General features: G+C 39.3%; 1 protein-coding gene across 4 annotated transcripts in view; it reads left to right on the top strand.

Moving 5' to 3' along the window:
- The first annotated feature begins 4635 nt into the window (after window positions 1-4635).
- Window positions 4636-12993, top strand: part of LOC124046590 (homeobox protein Meis2) — a 133877-nt gene continuing 125519 nt past the window's right edge. The window contains exons 1-6 of one of the 4 annotated variants that reach the window (XM_046367127.1): window positions 4636-5905; window positions 6429-6661; window positions 7448-7589; window positions 7980-8030; window positions 8705-8755; window positions 9364-9513. In XM_046367127.1, coding sequence (XP_046223083.1) covers window positions 5894-5905; window positions 6429-6661; window positions 7448-7589; window positions 7980-8030; window positions 8705-8755; window positions 9364-9513 — 639 coding nt within the window. In that variant the 5' untranslated portion in view covers window positions 4636-5893. Of the gene's footprint in view, window positions 5906-6053; window positions 6194-6428; window positions 6662-7447; window positions 7590-7979; window positions 8031-8704; window positions 8756-9363; window positions 9514-12993 lie in introns of those variants that run through there. The other 3 variants (XM_046367126.1, XM_046367129.1, XM_046367128.1) reach the window with 3 other exon arrangements.

Below are 12993 nucleotides of genomic sequence, written 5' to 3'. Positions count from 1 at the left end.
ACAGCCAACGATGCATGTCTTTCCTATAATGTAGGCCTAGATAAGGAAGAGAGCGTTTGATGTGTAATAAAAGGTGGGTCCTACTGCCTCTTTAAGCCCCTTAAGTCTGAGAAATGATGAGCGACAGAGGCACGGAGAGAGGGTCACCGCTATTAACTTCTCGGTTTCTCGGGCTCCACTTAAACTTCTCTCTATTACATGTCGTAATGTGGGGAGATGGGCACTATACGTGTCCACCTAGTCAATCCCGAAATAACTGATAGTCTAGCTACACATTTCTTTATATATGCTCAGCCAGTTCGATATGAAGGAGACAAAGGATTAGACTATAGTTACGCTAGTCTTTCACACCCAGTGTTTCAGGATAAACAAACAATACAAGGTCATTACAGTAGCATTTGACTGTAGTCCTTGCCACGGTCACCTATCTCGCCATGCCTGGCTGAAACCGTGCTTCCGTCTGGGAGGGATGGCAGCACTCCCTAGCCTACCTCTGTGTAAAAAGTATGATAGCCTATAATTTGCAAGGAAACCTGAGTGTCCTTATGAGAAATTGTGGTTGGATTTGAAATTCGTTTTGGATATATAAAACCAGTATTACGACTAAACATAATCTAATTTGTATTGACCTTGGGGGATTCTATTATACATAATGGAATTGATAGTGGCGCTACATGAATGTTTGGACGATATCGATGGGGAGTAAATAATACATTGCAGAGACATTCTAAAAGATCTTTATTTTCAGAAATATGACAGTAATTCAAACGGGGTTATGGCAAAATAAATCAAGCATATTTGTATGATTTCTGATAAGAGTGAAACTGGTGAGTCTTTGTTGTTCATTTCATTTGACAACACTATACGAACAACGGATTGCAACAGTAATAATAACAGCCAAATAAATAGCCTAATAATAATAATAATAATAATAATCACAATTTCACATTAACGTGCATTCGACATATTTATCCCTGATAAAACTAAATTGAATTTCAAGTATTTCATCAGAGTTTCATGTGCCATTTTTTTTTATTACAGCAGTTATCTATTGGGGGGAGATTTCATGTACAGAAAAAACACGTTTGTGTAATTGCATTGAGCGGATGAATGGCTGTGTACCAGTAAATTCATTTACATTAATTGAGCCAGAAACCATAACTAATGATGGTCCCAACTGTCACTGTGTTTCTCGTCAATGCAATGGTAATCTTAAAACGAATGGTACAATGTTGGTTACCTTTATTTTGATCTTACACATTGCCATGCGTGGTACACATTTCACTCATAAAAATGGTTCTGTGGTATACAAATTATGCTCAAAATATGTATTAAATGTAGGGCCTACCTAAGGCATTCGAAACAAAAGTCTCTCCTCATAAAATATATATTTCAAATGGGCCTATTTTCAATCTGTAAAATAGCTTCAATTGCAATTCAAACATATGGGTTTATGGTTTATATATTAAATTAATTCGTTATGAACAGTGCATATTTTTTGTTGTCACGAAAATGTGTATTTCATAAAGATGACCTATTTTGAAATCATTTGTAATAGTGTCGCGCTTCAACATTTGGTGCTTGTTCAATCCGCCAGATGTCACTAGAGGGCTGCATATTTTATGCATTAGGCATGCTAAGTGTCTTTGAGACCGATCCCACAGATTTTCAAGGGAGAAAGCCACAGTTACGTTCTGTGTAGCCCCCCCCCCTCCATCTATCTATCTCACCCTCCTCGGACACCAGACTCTGAGAATCCGTAGAGTGGAAAACGCGGCTTTGGAGTCGAAGAATTTACAGTTAGTCGAGAAACTTTTACAAGTATTTGAGTTGCTCTCCACTCTCTGGGACCCTAGTCACATTTCACGTGGGGTCAGAAAGAGTTCAGCCTGGTGAGGTAATGCCATACATGCTGTAACATTTACAAGGCCACGTATAAACAAAACTTCACTGTAGATCCTGTAGCCTAAACATTGAGGTAAGCAAAACGATACAAATTAATAGTTAGTTAATAACTAGATTAAAATTATGCAATAGACTATTGACATTCTCTGAACATCAATTGAACACCAGCCTACTATAAAACGTAATAAAATAACCATAAATCAAATACCCTAATGCAATTCAAAATTGTCTTTGTATTGACCTTAAAGCTACTGAAAGAGATTAGGGGAACAGTTGTTGGTTTTCTGGCCCCTTCAGAAAAGTCTATGATCTACTCTTATCTGTGGTCTTTCTATACATTATCTTTTCCTATTTGCATAATCTCAAATACTAAGAGGGCCAACTCAGAACAAAGTTACAAACAAGATTAGGCCGATTTTATTTGTTCCTGTGGTTAAGCAGCGATTATTTCTTCAGAAGTATTTAAGGTCACTAAAGGGATTTAAACCCCGATTCGCATCAGTGACCTTTTTGAAGGAATTGAATCAACAAAACATTTCTCCATATTTAGCAACAAGCTAGGCTACCGGGCTACTTTAGAGGAAGCCATTGAGTAGGGGAGAGGATGGCCGCTCCGAGAGTGAAAATTGGTGTCTGTTTTGAAATGGGAGTTTTGGGGTTACTTTGTTACAGTGGTGCACTTTTAGGATGTGACACGGAGTGGATCTTTAGCCTCGTCTCAGTAGTGTTTTCCTTGAAATGGATCCGCTGCCCCCTAATGAATCCAAACGCAGCTGGCCATGTCCCACACCGACACCGAGAGCTTTAACCCTAACTGACCTCAATTTGACACCACCAGATGAAATTTTACCGCCTGTTAATGCCATCTTCTGCAGAGGCGAGGGATCCGCGTGTTGACGAAGTTAAGAGAATACTTGAACACTGATTTTCCGTATGAGTCCTCAAGTCTGAAAAATCACTCAATGGGAAATCCACTTATTGGAAATATAATGCAAAACATAATGGGTAGGCCAACTTGGGCATGATATGGGACACTTGAAACGTCTAAAACCATGAGAACAGGTTTGAGGTATCCTATGTTTAATCTAGGCTATGTTCTATGTTTTATAAGGTTAATGTGATGTTATAATTAAATATTAATTAGCAGACTATTAAGTATAAGGATTGAAATACAATATACAGAACGAACATTTAAATGTATAAAAGTTGTCATTACTAAACTATTATGTCTCACTGACATGATTCTGATTTATTTGATGTAATTCGGATTTATGTTAGATTTTAATGCTGATAGATAGAGGGCTATATTTAGGATTTACCATTGCATTACATTGTAATGAATAACATGTCTTTAGGTTGTACAAAGAACTTCAAGTAAAATATCTAAAATAAACTTTTGAAATGCATTCCTAAACATTCAAAATATGGTGTTATATGACTTGAAAAAATATAACTTGTAAATGCTCAAAAGGTCAAGGTGCATTTTGAAAGAGCAAGGCTATTACGCATAATCACCACAGCAATTTTCACAAGCTCTTCGAATGTTTACAACCCCCCCGCCCGCCTTTAGGCCAAAATACATATGTAGATTCTCAAATATTATTATTGTTAAACTTTGAATACGATTTTGACCGTATAACGTGAATAGGTAGGCACGTTTAATTTATCGAACGTTTGAAAATTAGACTTTCCTGTTTTGGATAGCTGTACTGCAACTGAATCATTATACACATTTACAGCAGCCCAAATACTAGCAGCTACTTTAAATAGCCTGGCTTTCTGACATTCCACAACTGCACTGTTGGGAGAACCTTCCGTTTTTCGAGTTATAACAAAGGACATATGATTCACTTACCGTGTTTATCCGGGGGGAAAGGCAAGCGTTAGTGTGTACAAGTCATAGTGCACGATAGCATTATAAGCAGTAGGTCTAATATCAAAACAACAGTCTTCAACAGCTCACGCAGCTCGCCACTGGTCCTGTTAACAGAATATAGCAGCGGTCAGAGGTATTTGGAGAAGTTGCCATGCCGCTCTGCGCTTACCACTATGGCTCCTTCTCGGGCGATTGCACGTTGAAATGTCCACACAGTCGTTTGTCAACCATGCAGTCCTACTTATTCTTGCAGGGCTTCCCACCCCCTTATGCCAACAAACATAATTGTTGTGACGGTGCTTCATTTATTACATAGTTTTAATTGCTATTTATATTGTCAACCCAAGCAACCGTATGGCGCGTTTGTTGGGAGTTTATTGACCATACAGCTGAATCCAACCCACGAGCTCATCCAACCTGTGAATGGTTCATTTCCACAACAACCAACAATGTCACCGAGCCTGAAAACATATCAAAATAACGATGATGCTATCTGCGTAACAGTGTATATTATCATGGATGGAGGTAAATATTAAAAGGGATAGATGGCCCGTTTCGGTTTTGTGCGTAAAAAAGCTTGGGCTCAGTGAAGAAGGGCTAACCTCGGTGCAATCGATGGCCAGAGGGTTGCTCCTCCTCTAAACTTCAAACTGCACATGATTGATGATATTGTGGAGCTTTGATAATTGACTACTCTGAGGCAAGGCACGGATTTTATCGAGAGAGGGGATTGGACGAAAGAAACATACAACATTACTTTCTCTACAAGAGCAAAGCTTTTTTCTATTTGGAAAAGTTCATTATGGGTTGGGGGGGGGCGTCATATCGTTTAATTTGCTAATAAGCCTCGGTTCACTATTAGCAGTACGATTGGAAGGTATCCCCGATATCTGTTATATTAGGCACACCGACTATACCCACAACACAACATAATAAGTAAGCGTCATGCTCATAATTTAAACTCAAAACGCATCCGATATATTTACAGTGACGTTAGGCCTATATATGATTTGATTAGAGATAAGGTTTGATGGGTTGATGGGTTCTTAGTTTAAAATATTTTGGAGAGAAAACTAAGCATGAGTGATGATAACTTGTTTTATGTACAACCGGTGCGAGGTGCCACGCGTATTTCTTCCAGCCTATTTGCAATAGTGAAAACGAGAACAAGTTAACGTTTGTCGTCCGCCTTAACTCGGGCTTTTCGTACTCTTATTACACAGCGTTATAGGTCCGCGTTGGCATGTATAGTAAAACGCTATTTCGGGTCTGAATACATTGCAGATTAACACAAATATTACGCTTTTTGTACTTTTCTTTTTGCCTTTCTCTTATCGGCGAATGGAATTGGCTGAGAGTGTAGAAGCTGTGTTGTTTGGCTCCCCCCGAGTTGAAGCCGTCCTTGTGCATACTCTGCATGTCACGGGATTTGGTCTCTCCTCTCTTTCTGTAGCTGTTGTAGGACTGGCTATGTCCACCACTACTTCCGGGTTCCGTCATTTCAGTCTCCCGCCGATCAGCGCAGCAAACTGACTCTGTTCTATAAGCAAGCTAGCAGCCAACCTGCCAACACTCGCTGACACTCACTCATCTCGGACCGCGAGATATACTAAATACCTACGGGGGAAAGGAAAGATCTGAATTGCAATCTCTTAATTTCTTTTTCTTTTTACAGCAATAATAAAACAAATAGCGATCCGGAGGCACAAAGTGGACGCGGACTTGCTGGATGAAAACGGGCTAAAAAGATTCACCCTCTCTTGAACATCATCACCAAACATCATTCATTCATTACCTTGACAACCCCTGGCTTTGATTGACAGTTGGAGTGGCAAAAAGCCATGAGACACGACAGTTTAGTTACATGCAGGTAGTTGATGGGCCGATTGTAACCTTCAGGTGCTGCTTTAATTATTTTTTTGGGGGGGGAGAGGAAAACAAGAAAAATTGCACAACTCCTGATGCTTCTGCTTGTACTCTACCACATTGGAGAATAGGAGAATTTGCAAAGAAAAGTTGGTTGAAAAAGGAATCGTACCAGTAAATCACTTTCTAACCGGACTGGGATATTAAATATACGACACATCCAGGAGTTTATTGGAGAGCAGCCTGATGGCGCAAAGGGTAGGTTTTAAATCTCCAACACTAACCTATACAAATCCACTAGGAGGGCCTCCATATCGATATCCTCTTGTCAGTGGCGGCTGCTTTACAAAGCATTCATATCTAAGCCGTTTTATTTGACATTTTTTTGCTGTAGCTTACCTTTACTCTTCAAGTGGAGTGAAAGCCTCGGTTTAACAAACGGTCTCCGCGGCATTTGTGGAGCAGTTTTTTTAAAGGGACTCCTAAGTAATTCTGTGTTTTGCCAAAGTAACCCATCTTCGGGGATACAGAACTAGAATGTTTTTGGTAATTACAAACCTTATCAATGTATTCACACTATAGTTTAGCCATGGCGAATGCCTTTTCTGTCAAAGCAACAGGAATGGCACAAGGATTAGGCTACTTTTTCCAATGTTGGTGTAGTTTCACTATATCGCTTTGACGATAGCCAACTATGACTTAAATGTTGCCTTGTATGTACATTTTGGGCACATTTACTCGTGGGTTTCTATCCTCTGAGTTTGTTGTTGTTTTATTGCAGTACGATGAGCTGGCCCATTATGGTGGGATGGACGGAGTCGGGCTCCCGGCGTCTATGTACGGAGATCCGCATGCTCCACGGCCGCTACCGCAAGTCCATCACTTGAACCATGGACCACCGATCCATGCCAGCCAGCACTACGGTGCTCATGCACCCCATCCCAGCGTTATGCCTAACAGCATGGGCTCCGCTGTCAACGATGTTTTAAAGAGGGATAAAGATCAAATTTATGGGTAGGTGAACTATAATTACATACCTTATTATTAATCTATTTTAGGCTTTCAGGGTGATTTGACTTATGGACGTTTTACTTGTTGCAGAAGTTAGTTAACTCAGAGTATATGCATTAGCAAGTTTAGTTTAAACAATTTCAAGCATCATTTTGTGTTTGGAAAAAGTATAGTCAAAACCTAGAGGTCTAAGAGTATCAGTCATCTGATATTATCATACCTTATATTTTAAAACGATTGTGAATAACCATTATGATACAATTAACACTAAACCTTTATTAAATAGAAGGATGCATGTTATTGGCACATTGTAACACGGATTTGAACACACTGCAACATTATGGTTATGGATACTTGTAAACCGTTGAAAGGTCAGAGTTTATTTTTGGTATAATCCCCAAAACATTATAAAAGCCATTACTAATGAATGCTTTAGTGTCTGTGCGTAAAGTACATTGGAAAGATATAAGACAATCACATATGGTGTAACTTGTAAACAATGTATTTTGCCATCGATAGGCACATAGCTTATTCATAAGTTGTTTACAAAGTAGGCTACTTTATGAATGAATTTGGAGAAGTAAAATACATTTCAAAAAGTTATCTCAGTCAAAACATTAGAAAGGATATTCTATATTCCAGACACATTCTTCACTGTTTGCCCTCCGTGCATCTTTAGTTTTACGCTAAACTTTAGCTTGCTGTGTAGCCGTGTGATTAGCTTGTGTTAAGCCTGTGTGGAGGCGCTGGATGCCGGGTTGTGCTCAGGTTCTGTTTCCCCTCTTACAGTCACCCATTATTCCCGCTGCTCGCGCTGGTTTTTGAGAAGTGCGAGCTGGCGACGTGCACTCCGAGGGAGCCTGGGGTAGCAGGCGGCGATGTCTGCTCCTCTGACTCCTTCAACGAGGACATCGCAGTATTTGCCAAACAGGTCATTTTTATATATATATTTACTAAAAACCTAATACGATTTTCCAAGTGCTTGTGGCACACGTATCTACTTGTTAATTAACTTTTGACATATTTCACTTTTGGGAATTTAAAAGTTAAAGTTGAACGTTTGAAAATAAAAGTGTGTTATATATATATAGGCTGTACATAGTCGAAGTTAACACGTGAATTCACTGGTGATATTGAGTTATTCATGTTTACACCGTATGCAATGCAAAAATATAATATCACTGTGAATTATGTTTTATTTATTATACAATAGCCTATTATTGCACGAAATCAAATATATATATTTTAGAATGGATTCATGACTAAATGCCCTCGACGCCTGTAAGATGTAATTCATCCCTCATCTTTGGTGTTATTGTAGGTCCGAGCAGAAAAACCTTTATTTTCATCAAATCCAGAGTTGGACAATTTGGTAAGCACTATGCACGACCACCATTTGACGTTCAATCCCCTTCCTGGTGTGCCTGTTTGTTACTCTTACTTAGCTTGTTTTGTGGACTTAAACATGCTCTTGTGTTCTCGGCATCGCAAAGTAAATATGTAAGGATTTGATGCAAAAGCACAACACAAATGTTAGATAGGTGTCTTTGAAGTGAACAAGGGGAAGCTCTGAGGGGTTTCGAGTGGCACAGAATTACTTACGGTGTCTACAGGAGGCGGAGAGGGAAGCCTATGATTTGGCGAAAAAGTGCTGTGACTGTCGCTGGGCGAATCCTGTTCCAATGAACCATGGCCACTCATTGGGAGCAATGTGGCTGTATCTGCCGCTGTCATAGTTCAGTCGCTGTCTATTGGCTCGGGCTCACCAAATGTGTCTTGCCTAATTCAGTTGTTAGATAATCCTACATTGGTATTTTCCAAATCTTAAATCAATAGCCCATCCAATTTCACCCACCAAGATAAGTGTGGGAAGCATAACTTTGTTTTGCTCGAGAACCCTATAGCACAAACTTCAAGAAAGTCCACGGGTTTTTGTTATATTAAGTTAAAATAACATGATGTGTAGCATTTTGCTTACCATTATACTTTCATAATTTTATCACACCAAAAATGTAGATTTTTATTCTTGTTTATTCCTGTTTTCAGATGATACAAGCCATACAAGTATTACGATTTCACCTTTTAGAATTAGAAAAGGTAAAGATTTTTACAATTCATATTTTTATTGTGTGATTATAGTATTTGAGAGGTGATCCGCATTAGATTCTGTATGCATGTGGCCCGGTTTAACTCGTATAGTAGGCTAGCCTAGTTTGTTGCACAAATTTAAAATGATCCACAGTATTGGGATTTAGATGGAAATGAGTTCATATTGCATGAGATGTAACACCTCAACCTGATACAAATATTCATATTTAAACATGTAAATAATATAATGTTTAATTGTCACACAGAGACAGACTCATAATATAGGTCAGAGTGATTGGATTGAATTCACACTATTCGGCCTATAAATACACTGACCATATTGATAATGCTTTGTCGTTGTTGTTATGCTAATATCACAGATTTGAAGTCTGGAAATTTGACCTCAACTGGTTATTATCTGTCGAGTTCACACATGGTGTTTATTTTTTGCTGTTCAACTTGTTGCTCTAGTAGTCTCAAGAGAATAATAGGCGCTGCAACAATTTCACTATTGTTTCCTTGCATTGGCCGATAATGCCCTTAATAGTAGTTAGGGCCTATTACTGGAATGCCTGCGTTTCCCCATCCTGAAAAAAACGTATTTCTTCTTGGTCTAGGTGCACGAGCTCTGCGACAATTTTTGCCACCGGTACATCAGTTGTTTGAAAGGAAAAATGCCAATAGATCTAGTTATTGACGAGCGGGATGGCAGCTCGAAGTCAGACCATGAAGAGCTCTCAGGATCTTCGACCAACCTAGCCGATCACGTAAGTAATACAACATTTTCTATCTTGATAATAGTTCATCAGAAAGTTCTGTAGGCCTGTTACACCGTCGGCGTTGTATGTGAATGAGCGTTGTTTGTTGGTGGTGATATTGAAGTAGACATTTTTGTTGATAGAATATGTTTCAAATATGTTTTACCTACGGTATAATTCGTTTGTTATTTTACATGGTGTGAACTGTCATTATAGTCTCCGTTTAGTCTGTGTTGTCGCCCATGTTGACCTCAGCAGTAGGCCTGCAGCAAATGCATTTGGGAAATCGATATTTTTAGGTCAAAAGTCATTGGTTATACAATGCAGTGAGTTATTGTTTTAGTCTTTTGATTATGGGCATTCTTGTGTGTATAGTAACTGGTTGTTTGTGTGTGTGTGTGTGTGTGTGCGAGCGCGCGCCAGCGTCTCTCTGTTTGTGAGAGAGCGCGCGCTCGTGTGAGTGTGTGTTTGTGTGACAGAGGGAGAGTGTGTTTGTGTGACAGAGGGAGAGTGTGTTTGTGCTATGGGGTTTGCCTAGTCTTTGTATATGGCCGCCATGCACATCGTGGATTGTTGGACATTGAATGTGAAAGCGATTATCTCTTGCTCATAACTACAATTCTATAGCACGTTTTTGTAGTGGCCTAATGTTAAAAAGACAAGGGCATAATTCCCGAAGACAATATTAGAGACGATAATGATTTGTAGCGTGCGTAACAAAGCGGTTGGATTTGGATGCAGAAAGGGAGAAAGTCATATTCACTGGGATACCTTATGGGCTACCATCAATGTCAAATTCATCATTTGGTATTATAAGCCTACCTCGCGACTTGGTAGTGTAGCAATGACGTTATTTGCAGTTGATGTTAATGTGTTTAATTGTTTCTTATTGATCGCCCTGTGGTTCTGCACATGAAGTACAGTGCCTTTACATTTGAAGATCGATCTGGTGCCTTAAACATGTCTTTTTCATGTAACAAACGGAATGCTGCATTGCATCGGTGTACTGTAAAGGCCTAATGCACAGTTGATAATTCATTATTGATTTAATATCTGGGATCTGGTCTAATATCCGTATTAAATAGGTTGTAGGGATGACGTGTTGGTGAATTCGGGGTGTGTATATTGCGACAGAGTGACTGACTGGTTAATATCTGAGCAGCACGAGCTCAAGCCTATTAGGAATGAAAGCAGATTTAAGTGTTATGCAAAGTCACTGAGCTGCATCTGTCTAGCTATAATAGAGGCTTATTCCCTTTGAATAGCCGCGGCGTTGTTCAGAGTTGGATAGTCAGAGTGCAATGCCTAAGGTCAATTAAAACACAATTAACACCCATAGCAAAATGGGGCCGAGCAGCGGTTTAAAGCTCAATATTGTGGAGTTCATTTACAGAATACGTGTAGAAATGAGGCATGCTTTTGTTTATCCTGAAGAGATTAGATAGCCTGTTTAGTTTCGTGGCAGATGGTTGATATACTCGAGCCAGTTTCCAATGTTCCCTCACAATGTTTGGACCTAAGCAATTGTCATCGACTCCATTTGTGAGGAATATTATTTTGATAATTAGCTAATTAAATATGCCAATAAAGAAAATCAGAAGCAGCAATAAACAAACGTGAAGGTGCTTGAAAAGTCATTTGTTTTAGGCTCGTTTATATACTGACTGTTGATTAGGTGTTTTAGGTTGGAGAGATTTTTTTATTTTATTGTGGCAGCAATTAACATTTTACTACAACTAATTGTTGTGTACAGTTTTACCAAAGCAGGAGGTTGCCTGTGCGTTTCTGCACCTTGTTTACTAAGAGACTATAGCGCTGAAACTGTAGTGTGAACTGTAGGCTAATAATGGCTGTGCTATCAGATTATCTTTGTGCAAATGTAAAAAAGTATGTGTGTTGTAGCTTAGGCTTTACGTTGTTATGCTATGTTGTACAGTGTGTTGACGATCAGACTTGACCCACCTATTTTGTCACAACTACATCACTATTAATACTATATTTATTGTTACACTGATTTTGTATTATACAGTACTTCTTGACAGTAATGTGAAATGCAGTGCAACATATAATTGCTGATATAACAGTGAAAATAGTATGGCTTAAACTGTCGGCCTTGTGTCATGAATAACAGAGGATATTTAGGTCTATAACAGTAGAGTGTACATTCTAGTGGCCTGCACTTAACCAGGCCCTACAACTCTGTAGTTAATGGCTATGTCCCCCACATTATGCACACTCATTTCCATATCATATTTTAGTAGTTTGAGTTGTATATGCCCCAAATATGATGAGGACTAATATGAGTGAACACAACATTGAAATCTGCATATAGGAACACACGTGTGTGTACTGTAGGGATGGCAAGCAGTTGCAGCTACACTTGTTGTTTTTTATTTATTTTATTATTTATTCTTGCCTCTGTTTTATGATGCATTTCTATCCTCTCTTCTAGTTGGAGAGGGGAAGACAATTTGATAGTTAGATATGCACATTTATTTAGTTTGAATCTCTGGCGTCCATTTTTCTTTGCTTAGATATGCAATTTTTATATATAGCCCATGGCCTCCTCTCATTTGGTGAAAGTTAGGCTTGCCGGAGATGATGAGGTTCTTCACTGCGAAGGAGCCATCGCTTTGAGCTTGTTTTCTCCACTTTCCTCTCTCCCTGGTTTCTCTCCATCCATACCTGCCATTAGAACCCAATAAGAATGATTCGTTATTTACACTTCAACACCGTGTCGTCTTTGATTGGATTATACCTTTGTCAGAGGGGATGAAGCCTTAATGCTACTGTTGATTTCTTACTTTGGGTTTCTATGACTGTCCAGCCCCCCCCCCCCCCCCCCCATTTTGACCCCGTGCACCGCTACCACCAAGCACCCCTGTCACAGGAAAATTGATGATGTTTTGTTACACACGGATAGTGGAAACGAGGGTCTGTCTGGATCTTAGCAAACGATCAGTGCCGTGGTGCTGTTCGTCAATTGCTGTGCTCGCTTGTCTTTTAATTAAAGAAATTACATGTCAGTCTTCTCTGTGCTACATCCAATTAAGGTGGCGAATAGAATTAATGGTTGCTGAATATCATCTGTCCTAATGAATTTGTTCTTTGTGCCTCCTCCTGTCTTTTGCATGGCTTTTTTTTCAATCAGTATTCCTACATATTAGCCAAGATGTTCATTTTCCTCCAATACATGCACATTGCTATTGAGGCTGTTTTTTTAACGACTTATGCATAGTTTGTTTGTTATGAAGAAATATTGTGGGAGTTGACTTTCTGCCACTCGGTTTTTCTCTCAACGCTTGAGGGCTGCTGGTTGTAGTTCCCACAAAGGTTATGTGTAGGTTATCTTAGCTCTGCACGGCCGGAGAGAAAACACTAGTGTTTACATTTCATTCTCTGGTAAAGGCTTGGGCTGTAAAAACACATTGATCGGGATGGTGACAAGGATTCATGCCAATACTATGATATACTGTACAATATACAGTG

Source organism: Oncorhynchus gorbuscha, linkage group LG10, assembly GCF_021184085.1.
Source record: "Oncorhynchus gorbuscha isolate QuinsamMale2020 ecotype Even-year linkage group LG10, OgorEven_v1.0, whole genome shotgun sequence".
NCBI classification, from domain to species: domain Eukaryota; kingdom Metazoa; phylum Chordata; class Actinopteri; order Salmoniformes; family Salmonidae; genus Oncorhynchus; species Oncorhynchus gorbuscha.
This window is presented reverse-complemented; position numbering and strand designations above follow the sequence as displayed.